Genomic DNA, 23,538 nt, shown 5'->3' with positions numbered 1-23,538 from the left:
ATTCATTCAGGTTAAAGGTAGAGATGTTGGTAATAATACTGGCTAAAATTAAGACAGTTACTTTGCAAATTATTAAGCACTCACTGTCTTTCAGGACCAGGCTCTTAGAAGAAAAACCTTCCTACTTAGATCATTCTTGATACTTAAAGTCCTGTTTTTCAGACACTGGCATGAAATCAATATAGAAGTGTACCAAGAAAAATGTCCTTAAGATTGCTAATAGACAGGAACAGTACCAATCCAACCAATCTACAGTGAAACTGCAAAATTCTTTCTCTTTTGTTAAAAGAAAATAGAACATGAACTGAATGACACATGGCTTTTCTCTTTTTTCTGTTACCATGACCACAACAGAACCAACTGGTAATAAACTGGGCTTTCTGTCTTTACAAGGCAACCATTCCAACAGCTACCAGAAAAGGTGGAGAGAAGTATTGCTGTCTGCTGTGTCTGACTAATTCTTCTAGGAGAATGCTTGGAATTTGCAGCTCTCTCTATTTCCAAGAACTAGGGAGTTGCAATGAGATAAATCTCAAAAGAATGCTGTCATTAGTTACAAAATAACCGTATTATACTCTGGAAATAAAATCCATCATCCAAAAAAAGAATCAGCACTCTTGTTACCACTATTAAAACATTTCATCTATGTGCAAATCATATAGCATTATCTATGGAGTCTGTTCTTGATTTCAACACCTGTAATATGTGTCAGCTTTAAATTTTGTCCTTTATGAATTTTAATGTTCCCCCTTTTAAAATAGGTAATTAAACTGTTAAGCCTATTAAAATAATCTTAGTCTGGAACCATTGCTTATCAGTTAATTTTACTGGGAGGGGATTAGCTAATACAGGCTAGTAATACACATGCTGCAAAGTTACTGACTTGGAATTCTTAGCCATCCAAATTACGTGGGTGTCTCACCCAGGCAATGTCTCATTATTTTGTAAGAACCATTTAGTATATATAATAATACTGACAGAGAGCTATGACTGGCCAGTACAGCCCTTGCTACATTAGTTTTGTATAAACCAATGTATGCTTGTATCTTGAGTGATGTATAGTGATTGTTCAAATTGCTTTGCTGTGAGGTGCCCTGTGTATATTTTGTGACTAGCTGCAAGAAGCTTATTGCTTCATCTCATTCACCATATGTGCTGCAAGAAAATTTCAGTTTTTACAAGGAAGACAAAAAATTTTGGAAGTTTAAAGAGTTGGCTACTAAGAAAGGTAAAAAAGAAGTGCTAGCTATTTAGTTTAAAAAATGGAAATTGCTTTTTAGATTCATTTATCCATTCTGGACTCAGTTCTGCTCCCAGTGGTGTTATATCAATGTTTTAACAGCCATCTTTGTGTTCCTTTCAAACTCTGTTCCATTTCAGACTAAGGTCTTCTGTTCTCCAGTGCATGTAAAGTTTTGATTTTAAAATCAGAAGTCCATCTAAGTAGGTTTAAACATTGGAAGGTCATTATCAGATTTCCTGACTTGATAAAAACATAGAAATCTGTTTTGAAAAAGCAGCTAAAAAACAGACTAAATGAAGTACCCTGGGCAGTTCTAGAAACAGTGCTTGTGACAGTAATGGAATTTATATGAAGAGAATGTTTCCAGTGCCATTATGGCTATTTATGCCTATATTTAAAGATAATTCATTACAAATATCTACTGAAATGATTTTCTTACTCCAGAAGAAGTTAAGTTATTTATTTATATATGAGGGGGTTTGGGAGTGTTGTTAAATCTGTACCATCTTTAATGTGTGTTCCTATGTATATTCAATTGTGGGATTGTATAGATCACATTAGTCAATGCTTACAAGCTCAGTTTTCAGGAGAGCCTTTAGCATTATGTAGGGTGCCCACAGGGAGGGAGTAAGTGTTCTGTAGCACAGCCTACAGCTGCAACTGCTGCTAGAGCAGATACAAACCTCTTAATGGTCCTGTCCTGTAGATTAGTGTGCACAATTGCCATTGCTGACTTTACATTTTTCCCATTAGTAATTTCAATGAGCTGCAGGCCAGCCTCACTCTCTTCTGGTTCATATGACAAAAGACAGGGTCATTCCCACATGACAGGCTCTAACAGCCATCCCAATTCACTGAGAAACTCTTAAACCACAGCTATGCACACCAATCTCTTCATAAATTTGAGTCTATCCCTATAAAAGCCTCTTGTGTCTGTTATATAAGAAAAGCTGGCTGTGCAGCTCTCTGAACTCCCTAAAAAAGAGGGATTTATCGTGTCTTGAGCAAGCTGAATTGGAAAAGTCCAAATAGTATTTTCACTCCAAAAGTCATGTTAAGGGAAAGCCTTGCAGTCCTGTCCGCTCCCACAACATTTAGGAATGATTCACAAGCTAATAAGTCTCCTGGTGCAGCAGAGGCACATCTGCAGTAGAGAGGGCTACAGGAAAGGTGTGCTGGCCAAAAATTCTAGAGGCCCCTGCAGAGCCAAAAGTGGAAGTGGATTTAACAAGAACTTAACAGGATAGGGCAGTGCAGGATCAAGCAGCAGCTGGAGCAAGTACTCAGAGTGGTATAACTTACTTCCACAAGCAGTCCTACTGGTTATTCATGAAAATATGTAGGTCTCTGCTAGTGGCACATCAGAAGTCATCTGGGGTGAGAATTTGTATTCAGAACATCGATGGCCATAAAGATTGTGGTTCATTCAAGACTGGTAGCGTTCATTCACAGTACAAATTTAATTTTAAACACTAATTTGATTTAGACAGTGATTACCTGGTACAATACTGCAGTTGTGTTTCCTTTCTTTAGTAGTTAACTTGATCTCTTTTTGTTACATAGACCTAGCTAGCCAATAGGAAATATGGATGATGCAAAGGACTGGAGAGAACAGAAACCAAAATAAATCATTAATCTGAACATAACCTATTAATTGCCTGCAAGAATACTATCTTTTCAAAGATTGATATTAGTAAGGGAGACACTGAAAATGAAAATGAAATTATTTACGTGTTATACAGAATTTTTTAATTCATGGAAGGGCCTCAGTGTGTGTTTTCCATGTTTTTCTAACAAACATCTCTCCAAAACAAAGCATGGCAAATATGTGCTTAATGTATCTTATGTTCTAACTAAGAAAGTACGTTGTTTTACCAAGAAAAGTAAATGCCTTCATAAATTTTAGATGTGTATTTTTCTAGCTCTGTCAAATGGCAGCCCTTGTTATACTGACTGTGAAAGGTGTTGCACAAAGTTATTGATGTATGAATAAGAGGTATGGCTACCTGTTTTAGCAATTTGAAAACATTATTTCTGAATAAGCATGAAGTTATTCATAAATTCAGAAGTCAAACCACCATTAAGCTAAACACATATACAAACTGGCATAGCAGAATGTGATACAAATGACAACCCAAAACTTGCCATTAATCATACAAGTTGTTAGGAGGTGTTATTTTGCAACTGAAGCAGCTGGAAGAATGAGGCATAGGTAAGTATATACCACTGTAGGGAGTCAGTTTCTTAATATTCTTGACATTTATTTTGATCATCTGATGATGATCAGAATAGCTGGTCAAAACAGGTGATCATAAGAAATCAGAAGCCACTCTCATTTTGAGAAGCATATAAGAGTACAGCACATCAGCCTTCGACATAGGTGTTCACTAATTCTCTTTCTTTCTATTTCAGAAGTCAAGAAGATTTTTTCTTATCACATTTTTTGGCTCTATCAGCTGGATTGCATTTTTTTCTTACTTAATGGTCTGGTGGGCACATCAGGTAAGGAGATGCTACTGGTACAAAACACAAGCCCTGCATTGTGTTTTGGGCTGTGAGAGATCATTTAGAATCAGAGTCCATCATCTATCTCATACTGAGTAGTGCTTTATTTTAGGAGCTGCAACCATGGATAAAGTAAATCACTACTCAGTAAATGGAAAGTAGTTCAGAGAGCTGTGGTTGTCCAGACCACAGGACTTGATTATTCTGGTAACATCAGAGCTATCAGCAACTGCTTGTCAATACCTACTGGTTCTATCTGACAATTTTATCTTTCTCCTGAAACATGTGGAGATCTGTGAAAATGAGTAATTCTCCAATCTTGCCTATATTCTCCAAGCTAGTTGGCAAGATCCAGGATAATAGTCCTGGTTAAACAGGTTTACAGCAGAAATCATTTCTTCACTGCAGGACAATTTTTTGATGGTTTTGCTTAAACCCTTTTAGGTTGGAGAGACCATTGGTATTAGCGAAGAGATCATGGGTTTGACTATTCTAGCTGCTGGCACATCCATTCCTGACCTTATTACCAGTGTTATTGTAGCACGCAAAGGTCTGGGGGACATGGCTGTATCCAGTTCTGTTGGAAGCAACATATTTGACATCACAGTGGGGTAAGTCCTACAAGAAAATTGTGTCTATTGTAACAGGTCTTTTCTTCTTAGCATGTTGTTATGGTTTTGTCAAGGTGTTGCTTACAACAATTTTTTGCTACTGATGCCTAAAAAGAAAAGCGTGCAAATATGCAACTGATGTTACTATTTCAAGTGTTCCGAAATTTATAGACATTTGCATGACAGAATTGTTACAAATTTGTTGCTTAATTCTCTCTTTGATACATTGCAGAGTTGCCTAGGCAAGTGAATTGCACTTAAAAAAGTATGCAAGAGCATTGTTCCAAGAAGGAATTTCTGATATGTTTTTGTCAGGTTGCTGTTGTTTGCTTATGTTACCACTCATTGTGCTTATACTAGAGCTTTCTTTATAAGTGATGACTGGGAAAAATTCATTGCCTCTTCAATATTTAACATGTTTGCTGTAATAAAAACAGAACATTATTGTCTTGTGTAGCTCGTTTAGGCTGTTGTTGACATGTGATTTTTTTATATACCTGGCAAGTCCCAAATTACAAACCAATTCTCTATTACCACAAAGGACCCTTTGTACAGCTCTGACAATGTGAAGCAATATGATTGTGCAGAAATGTGCTATTCACTGCTTCACGGCACCTCTAGGATAATGATGCATGGCATGTGGTTGGAAGTCAAATTTCATTTTGACCTTTTGAGACTGAGGTAGATCAGGTCCAGAAATGTTGTAGTCTATGACTTAGTGTTTTAAAAATATGCAGGAAATATACAGACAAACTCTGTCTTTATTCCCACATTTCTATCTTCAACACAAGGTAAAGGCACTGAGTGTCATGTCCATACTCTCAGTTTCTCCAGCTTTTGTTGTTTCTTCCTATCACACACACAGAAGAACAGATCTAGTCATAGCTGTAGTCCCAAACTGCCTAGTCATAGAACAGATCATGGTTTTTGCTACTGAAAATATACAAGCAACTGCACAGGTACAAAAAGGGATCATGACATTAGAGTGGATAATAAATAGCTTCTTTACTCCTCTCTGCTAGCTAATGGCAAAACCTTTGGACACATCAGAAAAACTGGGTCTCTTTTTTCTATTAATCCGAAAGCATAAAGTGTTTGAAATAAATCTATAAGCAGCAGACCTGCAAAATACATGAAAACATTATTCACTACCATGTGCTTCAACTTGGTGCATTACAAAACTTTTCTCTTTTGCAATACTTTCTTACTTTTCTTAAAATTTTTAGTCTTCCTGCTGATGGAAGTGTTGTTGTCCTGTACCAGTCTGCTAGATCTGGTATATTTACAACAGAAACGATACAATTGAACTGTAGGCTGTTGTAGTTAGTACTGAGGCTGCAATAAATTATTCTCTCTTGAGCTGCTTATTCGAAGTTTGAATGTTGTGAGCTTCTGACAACTCTCTTCATGCTTTCTAAGCCTGCTAAGCTCCGATCAGTGGCTTAAATATTTATTTCTGCTTGACATCTTCCAGAGGGATGTTGCCTCATTCTGTGGCATCAAAGATGAGAAATGGAATGACAGCAAATACAGAAATAGAAGTTAAGCTGGAGTTCAGTTGAAATTCACATTTTAACACAGGTTTATACAGAAAATGTGAATCAAGGCTTTTAAGAGCCAAATTTGGAGGGCAGCACCTTGCAGATTTCTGATTCTTCATGGCAAGGACATGTCTTTATGTGAGCTATCCTCCTGTCATGAAGGCTCTTTGAAAGAGAGTGGAAGCAGATTCTTCCACAGATGGTCTGAAATTCAGAAACAAGTGGAAGGGGTCTTCCTGCTCACAGACAGGATGCCAAGTGGTTTGTCAGCCAGGGGAAATATAATTCACCAAGATAACTGGTGGAAGAGTGGAGAGCCCAAATGCCCTGTGTTCTCCCCAAGAACCACAAGCAAGTGGACATATTGCATTTATGTACATATTAGAATTCTGAGATTAAACTTTTCCTGCCTAACTTCATGCAGGAAGCCTCTGGTTGTAGTCTGAAGTGCCTCCAGAAACTTTCTAGTGTCCCTTTACGCACCTCTGCAATGTTTCCAATTTATTTTTCTGTTTTTTAACAGCCTTCCTCTTCCGTGGCTCCTGTATACTGTCATTAACAGCTTTGCCCCAGTGACAGTCAGCAGCAATGGTCTGTTCTGTGCGATTGTCCTCCTTTTCATCATGCTGCTCTTTGTCATCCTCTCCATCGCCCTCTGCAAGTGGAGGATGAATAAAATTTTGGGCTTTCTCATGTTTGGGCTTTATTTCGTGTTCCTGATTGTCAGTGTTCTCCTGGAGGACAAAGTTATCCAATGTCCTGTCTCCATCTAGTGGAAAGTGCTGTTTCTTGAGAAAAATAAGACAAACACACACACCCCACCCCCCCAAAAAAAAAAAAAAAAAATATATATATATATCAAAATGAAACAGCAAAAAAAACACAACGAAAAGGTTCTATGAGAAAAACCCATGGATTCGTAAATTTCCTCTCCCTCAATTTTAAAAGAGAAAGAAATAAAAGGATACAAAGGGTGCATCTTAGTGCCGAAGAATGACCTCTGCTGGACAGTGCAGTCACACGTGGAGGACTGAGTCCAGCTGTGCTGAGGTTTTGTTTATTTGCTGCAGAACATCCTTGCTACTCAGTACTGGCGATGCTGCACACACATGGAAATGACAAAAGCTACTGCTTCTCCTACGCCTATGGTACATACCCACAGACTTCTCATTCTCTGTAGTAGAATGCACAGACACACAGCGTACTCCGTTCTCAAAGCTCTCATCTTCTAAGGGGAATGCTAAAATTAACTTTGTGGAGGCACCACCACACACGTACCCTGGTATGGGATTTTTCTGATAATCTTCTGAAACGCCCGAGTGGAAAGCATACACTGAGCACATGAGTCACAGACAGGGAAGAGCTTGCACATCTCTTCATATAAGTGGGTTTATATGATCTGATTTCAGCAAAGCCAGGGACTTCATCAACGTTTTGATCCTCTGTATCACAGGTCTGTAACACCAATCAGCAGGATGTTAATGGTGGTTTATTACATCTTGCAAAACTCTTCAGATTCCAGAAACTCTGGCTCTGGCACTGTGAAGGAGCCATGCTGCCTGGTCATTTTGTAACTGGTGCAGATTTTCATTGCATTCACATGCAAAGACCAGAATGGGGATACTCTTGCTTCTCTAATAGCAACGCAGCATGCAGTGAGATCTCACAACTACTATATCAACACACCGTTTTTTCTAATGAAGCAATATCAACAACAGTACCAATGGCATTCAGCTGTTGTTATTATTATGAGTTTTCCTTTTCATGCCAGAAGAAAAAGGCTAATTTACTTATGCATAGAATTTCATAAAGAAAATAGAAGTAGCTGTAAAGTGGAAGCCTAATTGCTAAAGTGGATATACATTTTACAGGCTATCTTTCATTATTACTCGGAGTTTAAGGACCTACACAGCTACATATAGCCTTTGCTGGAAGAGATCTCCAGCTAATGTACAAAGCTGGGGCAGTTCATATTTGCTCTTATATGTCTTTAAACTAGGTGGGAGAAAGTAACCATTTAAATGTAGTGGAGCTGCAGGAAACCTACATGATAATTCTTCAGTATTGCTGGAAGTGTGAATGTCTAAAGAAGCCCAGGAAGGAGTGAAAGTGCAATATTCTTTTACTGAGTTCCTGAGAGAAGGAGCAGGTCCAAACCTAGAACAAAAAACACAAGGATGGAGAAAGTAATGAAGTATTTGTATTTCCTGTAGTTTGGAAGATGATTTAAAAAAAAGAGAAAAAAAAAAGGATGACTGGAATAGGTGTTAAGAAATTATTTCAGATAATTGTTGTTTCTTTGTTGAAGTCTGTTGTGCAGTTAGAGTTCATGAAATTTCAGTGCATTTCTGTCATCTGTTTCAGCACTGTTTTGTATTCGTACTGTGCTCACATTGGCAACGCTATGCTCACAGCTGTGTAACAGAAGGCTCAGCATATTTTGTCTTGTCTGTTTTTCTGTGCTCCATGCTGTTTGTTTCTCACTCATCCCCTTTGCCCTTTAGTGGTTTCCTGTTATATGTGTTCGTGTATAACAGTATCTGGCTAGAGAGTAAGGACATTGACAGAAAGCAATAATTGAGAAAACAGTAAAAAAATACATATTTAAAATTACTAGAAGTTAGTTTTATGTGATATCATGAAGAAAAAACGTGAGATACTAATTAACAAAAGCAAGAAAACTAGGATTTACAATGTCTGCTAATTGTGTCTTGTCCTAAGGTATTAAGTCCTAGCTACAGTCAGAATCAGTATTTGATCTTAACCATACATTTGCAACACCTCTTGCTTCTTAGTGCTTTTTAGTGTGAGCTTCTCTCATTGTGAGCAAAACTTTTTCTGTGTATTTAAGATCCTGTCTTAACAACAGTACTGCACACCTCTTAACTTTTGTTTCTATGGGTGTACACAACAGAAAGATTCGTACCTACATACCCACAGTGCACTCTACTGACAAGAATAGCAGTCTTGCAAGAGCAAAACTATAACCCAAATTCCGAGCACAGATGAAACAGGTGTCTGTCCGAAAATACATATCTGACTCCACAATATAATCTGTCCCAGAGGAGTCACCAAGTGCTTTTATTTCTGATGACAGTGCTCAAAACAGATGATCCTTTACCCAAATGAGCAGAATAAGACAGAACAATCTAGAAGAGTGTGTGAAGAATCATAATAGTTCCGTGTATGTGGGTGCTTACCATATACAAAGATGCTCAGATTCACTGGTCTGACATTTCAGATCAAAAGACCAAGCAAGGGCAAGGGTCTGACCTCTGTTCGGTACATTACTCTTTTATATATATATATATATATATATTTTTTTTTTTTTTTTTTTTTTATGACTTTGTGGCCAGCATGGTATAACTCCCACACTGGAAAGGAAATAGCCCTGCCTGATTTTGAGAGCTGTAAGAGCACTCTGGTACACTCTGCAAAGTGAGGACAGTGACAGCAGAGACTACTGCCCCACTGAGGGTAGGTAGGGAGGAGAAAGTAGCCAACTGAAAGCTCTATGCACTGGGAATATTTCAGTCCAAAGCTAGCATCAACAGCTTGAAGGAAGAAGTTAATGTGAAGGACTAAGGTCTGGTATCCTGCAATGGCTTTTATATACTGTCTTAAAATATATCTGACTCATTTCTTTCCTGTGTCTGTTTGACCCTATCAACATATTTATCTTGGAAGATATTAAAAGTAATTTTTTCCCCTCAGGAATGAGACACCTCACAGTTCCCATTGCCTTGCATCTGCTGGGCAGATCATTACTCAAATGGCTGAATAACTGTGTGGTCAGTGGCAGCTCAGGCCCAGAGGTAATAGGAGAGATTTCAGTTGTGTGGTGCTTTCTGTGGAGGCCGGCTGTGAATGCTGGTTAGACTTAGCAAGGAAACTTTTTACGTAACTGCTGGGGTAAACTGTTTCAGGATACTTCCACACTGATGTGCTCTCTGATTATAAGGCAACAGCTGTACTTGTAGAGAAAAGAGAGGAATGGTATGGAGGGAGAAGCATGGCCACTTATCCCATGCAGGAGTTTGAAAATCTTAAACTGGAGTTCTGAAAGGACAGCCAAGAGCTGCTGCAACCCATGGACTGGATGTCCATAAGCTGTCCAGGATCAGTGCTGCTGAAAATGCACACCACTTCTTAGGACGCTCCTATTTTACAATTACAGCAAATTTCCCGACATAAAGTGTTTCTTGTTGTTCATAACTGTTTCATTCTGGGATCCGTGAATGTTTCTCAACACTGTAAACCTAGGAGTCGAGATTAAATTTATATTTTCTTCAGACAAATTTCTGAATGACTTCACTAGGGATCTGGTCTTGCAGACTGCCCGAATTCTGCAGTGAGTTGGTCAGCCTTGAAGTCTCTTCCGTCTGCCTGTATGCCTGTGCTCAATTATTCAGCTGATGCTGCTGTCTGCATAATCCTTATGAAGAATAAATGAATAATTAATACAGAAATTGGTGTTATGATCAAGATGTTGTGCTAGCTTAGTGTTTTCAGGACAACACCAAGTTGGCAGCACAGTAAGATAGGAACACAACATCAGTTTAAATGGCCAGCTCTCTGTGGCACTATCACACCTCAACAGAACCAATGTTGGACGTGATTTTTGGAAGGGATTTCTAGTAGTATTTAAGTAGGATCCTGGGTTGGATGGTAACCCATTTTAAAGATTTTCTGCACTAACTTCATTGGAATTAAAGAAAAGAATGGGCCCCACCAGAAATACCATCAGAGTCCTACAGGTATTTGCTGTTTTCCACTTAAAAAAAAAAAAACAACCAACCAACCAAACAAAAAGCTTTCCTCTGCAGAAGTCACCATGGTTAAATCTGTAGGGTAAATGCTATAAAAGTGATAAAAAGTGTGATATGAGGATAATCTCTTCAAGAACTACATATAAACATGGAAAAATCTTTCAGCAAACTCTGTGTATTTTAAATTAACTATTTTACTGAAAAATAGTGCTTTCTTTTAGTGCAGACAGGCTCTCTGTGTCTGTATGCCTCTGCTTATTTATTGAATTGATGTGGCTGGATGTGTAATCTTCATGACGCATAAAGCACAGTTGCTGACAAAGAAGCTTATCTAGATGTCATTTGATCTTTGTAATGGCAATGAACCTGCCATGTAATTTCCGCATACACTACTCTGAAAAATTTGTGGTCACTGTCACTCATGGTACTGTTGTGTGTGGATATGAAGGTCTACAAAGCAGTAGGTTAAACATGTGGCTAATCCAAGTACTGTAAAAATAGTTGCTTAGAAATATTCTTAACGTTTGGCTGTTTTTAAGGGATTATTTCTCTAGTTGTCTTTTACTTCATTACCTATTTTGCAAAAAAGGGGATATAGAGTGTTTTTAAATTATTATTTCAGCAGTAATTCATTAAATAGCATCTTGTGGTCCATATAACTTATGTTCTGAACCAAATATAAGTCTGTATCAGATCAATTTATTTAATTTAGAACAAGGAAATAATCCCTTCTCGAACAACTGACCCACTGAAAACTAGAATATTTCTGCCATTAACTTGGGCAAGATACAGGTTTTTATCTTGGGATCCCATATTTCATAAATACACTTGTGTAACAAACGTAATTGTCCTGGGAGCTGTGTACAAAGAGAAAAATTGCATTCATTTATAGTCTTGGAAACCATTTTACCTCTTGTAAATAACAATGACACAACTGAGAAAAAGGCAGGGTTAGTTCCTTTGCACAAGTGATTCTTGTTTTCCTGTTATTCCTGGAAATTTTGATGCAAGAACCTGCAGCTGGAAACATCTGCAGGAAGTGATTTTGAGAATAGCAAATGTGATAGCTTGCACTTAACAGTGTGGAGAAAAGTCCTGCTCCAGCCTTCCAACAGATGTGGATTTCACCCCTGGTTGATGTTAAAATGATCCTTCTTGGATGTGTTGCTATCAGTTACAGGACTATTGGTATTGAGAAACTCGGCATTTCCACTGAGACAGGGGAGAGTAACTTTCAGACTGAAGTTATGCAATTTAGTGCACCCATCTGCTACAAAATTCATTTATGGATCACAGCCCCATAGTCCAGACAAGTCATCCTGTAGATCTGCTGTGTGTTGCTAGTCATTAGTGTATAGCACCTCAGGACTTGTCTGCCTGGATGGGTGCAGCTAGTTTGCATGTTGCCCTGCCCATTCTCCTGCCTGGCTGGACATAAGCCATGCCTTCTCCAGAAGCCATGTAATCACGTAAGTGTTAGCACTGAGCCTGTGCTCCCAGCCAGCCAGATGCAGGTCAGCCCCAGTCTAGAAGCCATGTCAGCACCTGGACCATGGATAGACCAGACACGCAACTGGCCACATTGTTCCTATATGAGCTGTAAGTGGCTCAGAACAAGACTGAGTAAGAAATAATGTAATTCAAGATTGGTAAATGAACTGTACATTCATGTAGATCCACTGTAAATTCACCACTCATTAAACACAAAACCAACCCAAACAATGAAATTTGTATGTGTTTTTAAAGAGCTTGCACTTTACTGTATTTTTACTTTTATTTTATGTCACATAGTTGTCTTAATGCAAAAAGAAGCCATAAAAAAACCCAGAAGACTAGTATGGGGTTTCTAAATAAGGGGATCGTTAATTTTAAAGACTCAATTTCATCTCTTTGTTTAAGGTATAATATAAAATACTGTCAAATAAATGTACAGTAAAGCAGGATCTGGTTTTGCCTTAGTTATGCTATGAGTAATTCGGGGGGGTTTGCTCATACTCTTGAGCTTCCCTGTGGGATTGTACAAAATGCTGCACACTGCCTTTGCAGCAGGGGATCAATCCTGCCATCCTTGTTCACCCCAGAAGAAGGAATACAATGCTTGCAGAGTCAGGCCCAATGAAGGACTTAAATCATCCTGTTATTCTTAATGCTTTCTCCCACTGAGATCACAGTCAAGGAAGCTCCTCATATTTTAGTGAGTTTATAAGAGATGAGTTACTTCTGTCCTTCTGTTTTACAAAAGAGTTAAAGTTTTCAGGGTCAGGATATCCAATAAAAATCAACCATTTCTTTTAATCCCCCATCAACATTATCTAATGTCAAAGGGATTTCACTTGGTTTTATATTACTTTCCATTATCAAGATCTCTGTTACACAGTTTTAATTTTGCAATCCTGACTCTGGGGAGTTGACTCACATGAGTAGAAATTATTTCTGTCACTTCGAATGTCAAGATCAGGCCACTGTATGTGAAAATAATAGTAGCATGTAATAACAGACAATCAGATGTTATTTTTGTAATAAAGCTTTTTTAGCTTGTTTGTTTCGCTTCGTAGTTTCATACTCTTTCATCTCTCATTTTCAACTTATTGTAAGAAAAATCTGAAGAAACCCCCCATTTTACTCATTTCACACTTAAAAAAAACAAACCAAACCAAACCAAAACATTGCCATGGAAGCCAGTCCAGGCACCCCCCTGAAAATTCCAGTTTTTCTCATGTGTTTATGTGTATGGATCATTATTTACCAGATGAAACTCTTGTATCTCTGAATCACTATATTCTCTGTGAATACAGATTTGTATATAGTATGGAAGTTACCTTTATTTGTACATAGGCTCTCGGAAATAATCCCTTCTATCAAAGGTCCTAACTTCACTGTATCTACAGAATGTTTCACTGTGGCATGTACACTTTCTCATGATATCAATAGAGAGCTCTTCCCATAAATCACTATGTAGTTGAGTTGTCTAAGCATGAATAACAGTAGCAACAATAAATACTAATAAAAAGACTTAACAGTGTGGGTTTTGCTCAGTATCTTCTGTCTTAATTGTCTTGGACTTGCTATGGCTCTGAAAACAGTATTTTAACTACCTGCTCTTGGTTGAATGATGGCCTGCACTGCTACTCTTCATCGTAAGTGTTCAAGCAGCACTAACTGCCTCTTGCCATGTCACTGTGCTACCTGATGTGCATACACAGAGTAAGGAAAACATCTAGTTCCAGTGAGCTTAAAATTTAGTTACAAGGATTTTTTGTCTACAGCCCAGTGTGAATCCACCAGACAAAAACTTCCTGGAGCTGTGTATGTCTGGAGCTCTGTGGCCCATTTGGGCCAGGTTCCCCTACATTTCTTTACTGACACACTTGCTCCCAGCTTATTTTGAATGTCATTTTTCAGTTTGACATCTTCTTGTTTAATCTACAGGCTGCACAGTCTGTCATCCTTGCCACCTGAGATGTTTGGCTTTTTTTTAGTCTGTATCGTGGTTTGAGCCCAGAGGGCAACTGAGCACCACACAGCCGCTTGCTCACCCCTTCCCCCCCAGCAATGGAAAGGAGAAAAATAAAACCAAAAGGCTCTGGAATCAAGATAAGGACAGGGAGGGGTGGCTTACCCATTTTCATCGGCAAAAGACAGACCCATTAGGGGAATTAAAAAGGAACATCAATTTAATTCAAACACTAACAACAACACTTAACAGACAGAGTAGAACTGTGAGAAGCATTACCACATCTTTGAAACACCTTTCCCCACTCCTCCTTTCTTCTCAGGTTCAGTTTTACTCCCAACTTCTCTACCTCCTCCCCACCAGTGGCACAGGGGGCAGGGAATGTGGGGTTATGGTCAGTTCCACAACTCCTTCTTCCTCAGGGGAAGGAATCCTCACGTTCTCCCCATGCTCCAATGTGGTCCCCCTCTCACAGGAGACAGTCCTCCATGAACCTTCTCCGACATGAGTCCTTCCCACAGGATGCAGACATTCCTGACCTGTTCCACTGTGGGTCCCTCCCACATGTTGCAGTCTTCCCAGTGCCGAAGTACAAGAGCAGGGGCTGCTTCTGCCTTCAGAGTCCTGGCCTCCTTCAGGCACAGATGACTGGCTCTGGGGTGGAGTCCTCCACAGGCTGCAGGTCAGCATCTGCTCCACTGTGGATCTCTGTGGTGGTGGGAGGAGGGGCCCTGCTATCTCACCACAGGATATGGGGTGCAGTCTCTGCTCCAGCACACACACACACACACACCCTTCCTGCTTCTTTCTTTCACTGACCTTGGTATTCACATATGTATCCTCCTTGTAACTCCTCCTCACAACTCTCAACTCATCCCAGGTTCCCCTTCTTAAATACGTTATAGAAGAAGCATAGCCACTGTTGCTAATTTGCTCCAACTTGGAGCTGGGGGAACTTTGAGAAGCTTCTCACAGGGTGCCACCTCTGTAGCCCCCTCCCCTCCTACCAAAAAACCCTACTACACACACAAACCCAACACAGTCTGTCATGGGATGAATTATACTTTTAAACAGAAGAATGATCTTCCATAAATAACAGCAAAAGAAAATCAGTAATGTTAAAAGTTTCCCATAGTCAACCAAACTTTTAATCTTCATAAGTTATAAAAGGTTGGAATGGATGTTATTACTTACTATTTCTCCTGTATCAGCCCGAGGAAGTCACCTTCCACGGTGAATCAAGACATTTTTTATGATGCATTGTGCCAGCCCTGAAGGTGGGAGCTCAGGACAGAGATTCTTCAGTCATCTTTAATCATACTACAGCTTTAAAATTTTAGAGTGGAAACAACAAAAAAACCTTGCAAACAGACAAAGAGTTAAGAATAGTGATTGTCCTGAGACATTCATGCCTGCCAAATGGGAAAAAGAACAAGGCCGAACACATCCTACAAAAAGCAAAGTTGGTGCATGCTGCAAGTCACAGAGGCAGAAGTGGGCTGCTTTGAAATTTAGGTTGAAGATAAAGAGTTTGAAAGACTGTGTTAGGCTTTATCTGAGAAGTGAATATGCGTACACACATACACAGAGACATTCACAGCTATGCTCTGTGGTACTGTGTTGTCTTACCCCACTGATTGGTAACATTTGGCACCTTCATCAACTTCAGCCACTTTTGAAAGGAAGTAGAGGATTTAAAAACCTTCATTACCACAGCAGGCCTTGATGGCATATGACTGGTGTGAGCAGGGGAGTGAGAAAAATATATTAAATATCCTTCTCAATCCTGCTTGGGAATGATGGCAAGTTTCCTTGCCATGTGTTTCCCCTTCAGTGAACAAGTACTTTACTGCCTTGTCTGCAATGCCTGGGGAAAACAAAACGAAACAAAAAAACCAACCAACCAACCAAACAAACAAACAAAAAAAAACAAAAACAAAACCAAAAAACAATTCTGTTTATTCACTATTATTTTTGCATTTACAAGTAGTTATATTTGGGGTGTTTATTGACAAAAAGAAAAGTGATGCATGTTGTTAAAACCAAGTGTTTGATCGCTCCCCTGGAAAGAGTTCAGAGCTTCCCTTTGAAACAGGGAATTCCCTTCCTGTCAACACATCTCAGAGAAATAAATATTTGTGCCCAATACTTGCAAAGAATACAGAGAGATATACTACAGATTGTATCCCTAAAGAGATGTTTTAATCATCCCTTCATCTCCTATTTGTGCAAATTTCCTCATCATAGTTTGGAAAACATACATTTGTTGAGGGCAAGGATTTTTTGGGGTAGGGTGATGAGGTACCAGTGATTAGTCTGTACATCTACATTATTGTCTCTGAGGCCTCAAACCCAAACTGAACCATTTGTTGCATGCTGAATATGAAGGTCATCGGCAGAGAAGTTACCAGCATCCCCTTGCTTGAAGACCACCAAATTGGATATTGAAGCAACAGATTGACAAGGATCTTTGAATGAACGAGAAACATCCCACAAATCTTTGAGTTACCTGCAACCACTTTTCATCTGTCCACCTGCAATGACAAGTAAATACCAGCCTTCCACTGCAACTTTCCCCTAACCACTGCCATAAATGTGTGAAAATGCACCTGCTGGTTCCTCTGTAAAGGAGGATTGTTTGCAGTGGGGCTGGGTCAGAGCTGAAGAGGTGGTCTGGCTTGCTGTCTGAGGCAGAGGAGGAGGTGGGTGTGAGGGTGTGTTTGTGTGTACTGTCTTGCTAGGGAAAATATGCCCCTTCGCTGGACCTTGAGTTTGATATTTTATTCCAAAGAGAAAGGCAGAAGGGAAAGACTATGAAGAAAAATGATCAGTTACAATTTATGTCTAAAAGGACACATAATAGACTGCTTTCCTTCCTGTCTGTCTGCAGCCCAGTTTAATTGTATAGTAAAGTGAAGGAATGGTTTATTCACTGTTTCAATTTGGTGACAGCAGAAAAACCACTGCTCCTATTCACCTTCCCACCCTGACCCTTACTGCCTTTCTTGGTTGTTAACTAGGATGAAGGAAAAGGGAAACTACTCCCACAATTTTCTAAGCCCCTGTGCAGATCTAGATCTACTCTCATCGTCATGTACTACCTGCCTGCCTTGATACTGCTGGTCAGAATTTGCTTCCCACAGTAATGGCCAATTCTTGCTAATCTAGTTTTTGCATTTTCTTGACTATGGGATTGTAGTCTGATCCTCTGTAGCTATGAGATACTGCTAGCCAAAACTAACTCCAAAGAGCTTGACTTATGTGTCTCACAACATGCAAGACCATTCAAGAAAAATTAGTTCAGTTATTGGAAACATTAGCTCCTTTCAGGCTAATGTGTTGTATTGTTCAGCATTTGTTTCTCCACTGAAAGTGCCAGTAAACCCATTTTCTGTTATATTTTATAGCTTATTTTTTAAAAATTATTTCCTAAAATCCAGTCTACTCTCCACTCAAAACAACAATTTTCAGGAAAGTTCTTATCAGAAACTGACTGAAAAGCAGAAATTCCTTAAAGTTAATTATTGTTAATAAACAATTTTGCTCAAAAAAGAAGACTCCTGGACAACCTCTCCCCACCACACCATCTGTTCTGCTAAAAACCTGTTTAAAACCCACCAGGGTGTTTTCCTGGGAAGGGCAGAGGCAAGCATGGTGGAGCCAAACCTGCCCTGTCCTCAGCCCTGGTTTTACTGCCCTGGGCCTCTCCACACAGCTGCTCCCTCTACTCCCCACACAGCTAAACTGACGTGTGGAAAGATGACTTTACAACCAGCAAGGTTTTAAAGTAGGTATGTTTATTCAGCACTGGACACACAGGGGATCGCTCCTCCACAGCGTGCGTGCCCTGGAGCCAAAAGCGGCCCCCTTTTATGATGCCAAAGTTACATATTCACCAGTCCTAATACACCTGCATTATAATTCCAGGAATAGGGAGGGAATATTACAATTAATTCTGGGAAATCATTAACATATCCCCCGCCCCAAGTCCCTCCCCATCACACCTGCGCAATGTCTCTTGGTGGTCGTGGGCAGGGGTCTTCTGATGAAGGCTCATAGTCTTTTTCACTGTGCTCTCTAGTTGACCCTTGCTTTTGCGCACTCAGTTCTGTAGTTACACACATCTCATCCTTCAGGCCTTGTTGGATACGGTTTGTTGCTAACTTTCAGCTCCTTTATCTTGGTGGCTCCTTCCTTATCTCAAGGACAATGGTGGGATCATCCTGTTTTTCTCTCATTCATTAGCAAGGTAGTTATCTAGTTAATGTTTTCTTGAGAAACTATCTGGCTAATGCCTCTTCATTCATACATCACAGCATCCAAAATAAATCCTGTCACAAGGGGTGCCCCAGCAAGTGGAGGCAGGCAATACTCAGAGCATGGAGAGCTCAGGCCTTTTTTACCCCTCATAAGGCTCGAGCAGTGGAAAGGACCCCCACCTAAAAGCAAATCCATGCCCTGGCTAAACAGTCTGAAACAGTCTTAGGATAACTCAGTTTCTCTGCTTGAAGTTTTGTGTTATTTACACCTGGGGTTTTCACCCTTTTTTATCTTAATTAGTATCTCAGTAGGCCACTTGTGGTTTTGTAATCTGTGTGGGTTTTGCTTACAGAAGACCAGCATAAGGGACTGATGTCAAAGCAACGCTCCTTCAAGTATGTTGCAGGCACTGATGTCCTCCAGACGAGGACAATTTGTCCCATCTGGCAACACAACTGACACTACTTCTAGTTGTCTTTGGTATCACTTAGCATCTGAAAGTACATTGGCGAAGGTCAGCTCTGCAGGAACCACCAGCCATCATGGAGCATGCAGGGAGCACCTGGCATAAGCAGGGCTTCCTTAGTCATTTCTCAGTGGGTTTGTGTCAAAATCTGGATACCAACAGCAAGGTGACACTATTCACATGCACCCACTGCTTCACTTGGTCTGGTGAGCTCTACCAGTCCTGGCTTACAGTAGGGAAATAAAAACAATTTGCTGGCACAAGGGTGCTTTGGCATCTACTCCAGCTTGTGTAGAGCAGCTGAAGTCACAGACCCCAACATGCAGGCCTTGTGAACAGAGACTTCTGGGAAGGGGGAAAAAAATTAAAATCTGTCAGCTACCAGCTCTGCTACAAACTGCATTAGGAAGAGGTGGGCACAGTCATTTCCCAGAGAGGCACTAGTCTTGGGAAGTGCCAAGGCAGGTAGGTGGCCTAGCAACACAAACAGGTTATGTTCTTAGTGCACAGAAGCATCTTATCTGTATTAAGTGGTGCCAGCATGATTGCCAAAGCTCTCATTTTCTTGGAATTACATTGATCTCAAAGTGTTGGGCAGCAGGTGTGTTTGTGGACATTTGCAGGCAATCATCCCTGCTGACAACAAGGAGATAATAATAAGACCCCTAATGCAACAGAGCAATGTGCAGCCAAGGCAAGCACAGTAAGCAGGGTGGTACAGCTCCCAGTGTCCTTGTTTCAAATATATACTACTCTTAGCACTACGGCAGCTGTTCTTCCCAGTCAAAATCCCTGCTGGCCTTCCTTGTGACAAAAGTATCACCCCCTGGGCTGATTTAAATTCTGAATGTTGCAGGATAAGGACAGTGACAGAGGCAGTAGAGAGAGTACGTTAAATGCTGACTACATCTGCCAATATAGAATAGGTGCCTAAACAAAGCTCCAGGCTTCTCTAGGCTCCTGCACCAGTCACAGGCAAGTCAGACAGCAGCTGGGCTTATGTGGATCATTGCCTTTCTTTGTCAACCACGAAGGGAGTGGCTTCTCACTTAGACTCATTCAAGGTGACTTTCCTCAGCCCCACCACATGCCTGTGAAGAGCTTTGGATGGTATTTTCCTTCTACACTGAGAATTCAACAGATTTCCTTCTCCTGTTCACTCTGTGTCCCAACTGCATTCCAAGTAATGGAGTATATCCCATTATTTCCTGAGGAAGGCATACCGAAAGTCTCTATCCACCTGCAGGAGGGCTCTCAGTGACACATCTGCTCAGCATCCAGACGTACACAAAGCCACCATGCAGCCCACAACCTGCCATCAGGCTGCATGGAGTTATTTGTCCAGACTGGTTGCATCTGAAGGCAGAGGCCATTTTAATTTTTCTCTGTGAACCACCAATGAGTCAGCAGCACAGTGAAAAGATCTTTGATGTTTTTGAGACACTGGATAGGGGATTCTGTTAGCCTACACAGAGCTAGAAACAGCAAAGGGAGGAGGCTTAATGAACCTCTCTTTCCCCTAGGTTGGAGTCTTGTTTTAATCTCAGTTAATATGCAGCTAATTTGAATGAACTAGTAGCCAGGAAAGTCAAATTCATATACGACTGGTCATTTTTTTTCTAGCCAAAACTTCACTTCTTCATGAAATTCTCATTTACTGTGGACAGAGTTAGTCTGGGAAGATAATACCTTTATTTGGCTCTGAAAAAGTCTGTCTAACCAGAACTAAGAGAAATCAAGTGAGTGTACTTGAACTGAAATTTCTATGGAATTGGGAGACTCCTTCTGGACACGTTGCTAGAAAGGTACACTTTGCATGGTAATGTGGAGGTATTTGCTATAGGATAAGGTAAATGTTATCCACTTTGTGACAGTAAAATTGCAAGCAAAACCAGTGGAAAAACTTGGTTCCGTTGCATTGGCAGGCCCTGTTAACATCTTTCTGCCCTTATGCACTACTAACTGGTGTGTGGTAGCTAACAAAGAATGAAAATGTAGTAGAACAAACACATATATTTTCCATGTGAATTATTAGGCTGAAGTAGTTTTTACACCTTAAAAATCAAATGCTGCTGGAAACCAATGCATATTTCATATTCATTGCAACATATGATAAATAACAGAGCTCCCTTTGCTAAAATAGGTTTGAGGTTGGTTGATACCTTTTGACTATAGTATTCCTGACACTGACTTCTCTTTAATCTGATACCACACACTATCATGAATTTCAGCTTTTTATTTACAGCGGCATGGGTGAGAACCCATGAGGAATTATGATCTCTTGTCCCTGAGACACTACCCAAAGCAGTACATTGTGCATTTCCATATTGTCAGTCTTTTTACATGACTGTGTCTGAAGAAAGGTATTTCTGTCTGAAACAAAAAAGGCCCAAACAATAGGCCTCAAACCAAAGTTGACTTCTGAGTGAATTCCCCAACCAGCAACCAGCATCTTATCAGCAGCATGAAGCAACCAGCATCTTATCAGCATGAAATGCAACCCTTGGAACAATCCCTGAAAGCTATAAGTAAACAACAGGAAGTAACTATAAATCCCAAATGTAAAGAAAAACAGAAACTCCTCAGACATGCCCGGATCCTGGCCAGATCCAGACACGCCAGAGTGAGGCATGTCAATCTACCAGCTATCTCCCGTGCATTTTGTATAGACTTGTTTGTTAAACTGTATAAAAGCCAGGCCCTCTCACAGCACAGACGGAGACCTCACCTACGAGTGGACGCCCTGCGTAGGACTTCCCAATTGCCGGGAAAGGCTCTCTGACCCTTCGCTGTGACGGGGCTCCCCAGCTGATGCACGGGTCTGGGTGGTGGTAAAGTCTGAGGGCAATTGGTGATGTATCTTTCTCAATCACTATAGCTAGCTTTATGTAGTAATGACTAGGTGCATGTCCTGGGTTGAGTGAGTGGTGGAGTTTTTTGGTGGCAGGGGAGGGGGCTATCAGGGCGGCCCCCTGTGAGAAGCTTCTCGAAGCTCCCCCAGCTCCACGTCAGCTCCACTTCTGTTTGGGAAATTGAGCCAATCGGCTGCGCCTCTGCAATAACATATTTAAGAAGGGACGTGGTGATGGGCAGTGGGACTTGTGAGGAGGAGTCGCTGCAGCTGCGTGAACACCAAGGTCAGTGGAGGAACGGAGGAAGAAAGGAGGGGGGAGGTGTGCCGGAGCAGAGACCCTCCTGTATCCTGTGGTGAGATGGCAGGGCGGCCCCCCCCTGCCACCCATGAAGATCTACGGTGGAGCAGACATTGATTTACAGCGTGTTGTTCCTGCTCGGCTGATCAAGGTTCTGTGCCCGAAGAAGGCCGGGGTCTCATGGGAAAAGGTAGCCCCGCTGCTGTAATTCAGTGCTGGGAGGATTGCAGCATGCGGGGGAGTCCCACGCCGGAGCAGCTCGGGAAGGACTGCAGCCGTGGGAGAGAATCCAGTCGGAGGAAGTTAGTGACCCATGAGGGAGCAGTGTGGGGAACGCTGCGGCCCATGGGAGGAATTCAAGTCAGAGAAAGTTTGTGGAGGACTGTCTCCTGTGAGAGGGGGACCACAATGGAGCAGGGAGGAACAAGTTTTGGACACCCCCCTCACCGAACATGAAGGAAGTGGCAGCACTGACTGCACCCCCCATTCCCTGCCCCTGCGCCACTGGGGGAGGAGGTAGAGATATCGGGAGCAGAGCTGAGCCCGGGAAGAAGGGAGGGGTGGGGGGAAAGTGTTCTCAAGATGTGGCAATGCTTCTCACTGTCTTACTCTGTTATGTGTTGTTAGTGTCTGTAATAAATGTATGTTCTTTTTTTTTCTTCCCCTAACGAGTCTGCCCTTTGCTTGTGATCATAAAAGGGGGATTTTCCCCCATCCCTCTCCTATCTTGAACCCCAAGCCTGGCTCTCTGTCCCTTCTCATTGCCGGAGGGGAAGGGAGAGAGAGGTGCTGCATTGTGGTTGGCTGTCAATCAGGCCTAAACCATGACAGTGAATTACCTTGCTTATTCTTTCTGCTGCTTTAAACTAAAGTAAAATAAGCCTATTTCTTTAGCTTGGTGTCTGTGTCCTTTGTGTTAACCCCATCAATTGGCAAAACACTGTCGCGGATAAACAGTGTTCAGACCTTGAGGCTGAAAAAGGGCTGTGAGTTCCCCTAACCGTGGGACATTGTCCAGGTCAAGGGCAATACTGAGAATCATAGGATTCACAGCAGGGAAGAAAAAATGCCCCTTGAGTAACTCTGAAGAACAATCTATTCACTTTACCTTCAATGCCTTTGTCTGAAGGACAATGGGGAAAAGTTCAGACAGAAGACCTCAATGATGGGGTTTTCTAAAGCCCTCAGATCAAAGCCACAGACTTCACAGCTCTGCTGCTTGAGTGATGATCACCTGTAGTTACAGACAGAAAACATCAGGGAGAGAATACGAAAGGGAGAGAGATGTATGACAGGAAAGGAAGGAGAGACAGGACATATTTCCATTTCTGCATCTCTTTAATTTTGTAGCGCAGCTTGAGTTGACTATCAAGCTAGCTTATTTCAAAGTCTGAACAGCCTCTATAGGCCTGATCTTGCCCTCAGTTGTAGCGAAATTCCCATTGGCTTCACAGTGGGAGATGTAGTAGATGCACGAAGAGTGAGTCTAAAGCAGTGACTTTATGTCTTAGTTGTTGAACAAATGCTTTCAGAGATT

At 41.0% G+C, this 23,538-nt stretch overlaps 1 protein-coding gene across 2 annotated transcripts in view; it reads left to right on the top strand.

Annotated features, from left to right (window-relative positions):
• The window catches only part of SLC24A2 (solute carrier family 24 member 2), a 147,549-nt gene extending 133,868 nt beyond the window's left edge, over positions 1–13,681 (top strand). For both annotated transcript variants that reach the window (XM_042804800.1, XM_042804799.1), the window contains 3 exons: positions 3,656–3,745; positions 4,193–4,359; positions 6,424–13,681. In XM_042804800.1, coding sequence (XP_042660734.1) covers positions 3,656–3,745; positions 4,193–4,359; positions 6,424–6,673 — 507 coding nt within the window. In that variant the 3' untranslated portion in view covers positions 6,674–13,681. The remainder of the gene's footprint in view (positions 1–3,655; positions 3,746–4,192; positions 4,360–6,423) is intronic.
• The last annotated feature ends 9,857 nt before the right edge of the window (positions 13,682–23,538 follow it).

Source organism: Tyto alba, unplaced genomic scaffold, assembly GCF_018691265.1.
Source record: "Tyto alba isolate M040663 unplaced genomic scaffold, T.alba_DEE_v4.0 Super-Scaffold_42, whole genome shotgun sequence".
NCBI lineage: Eukaryota > Metazoa > Chordata > Aves > Strigiformes > Tytonidae > Tyto > Tyto alba.
The sequence above is the reverse complement of the archived record's forward strand: the minus strand, read 5'-3'. Positions and strand labels throughout refer to the sequence as shown.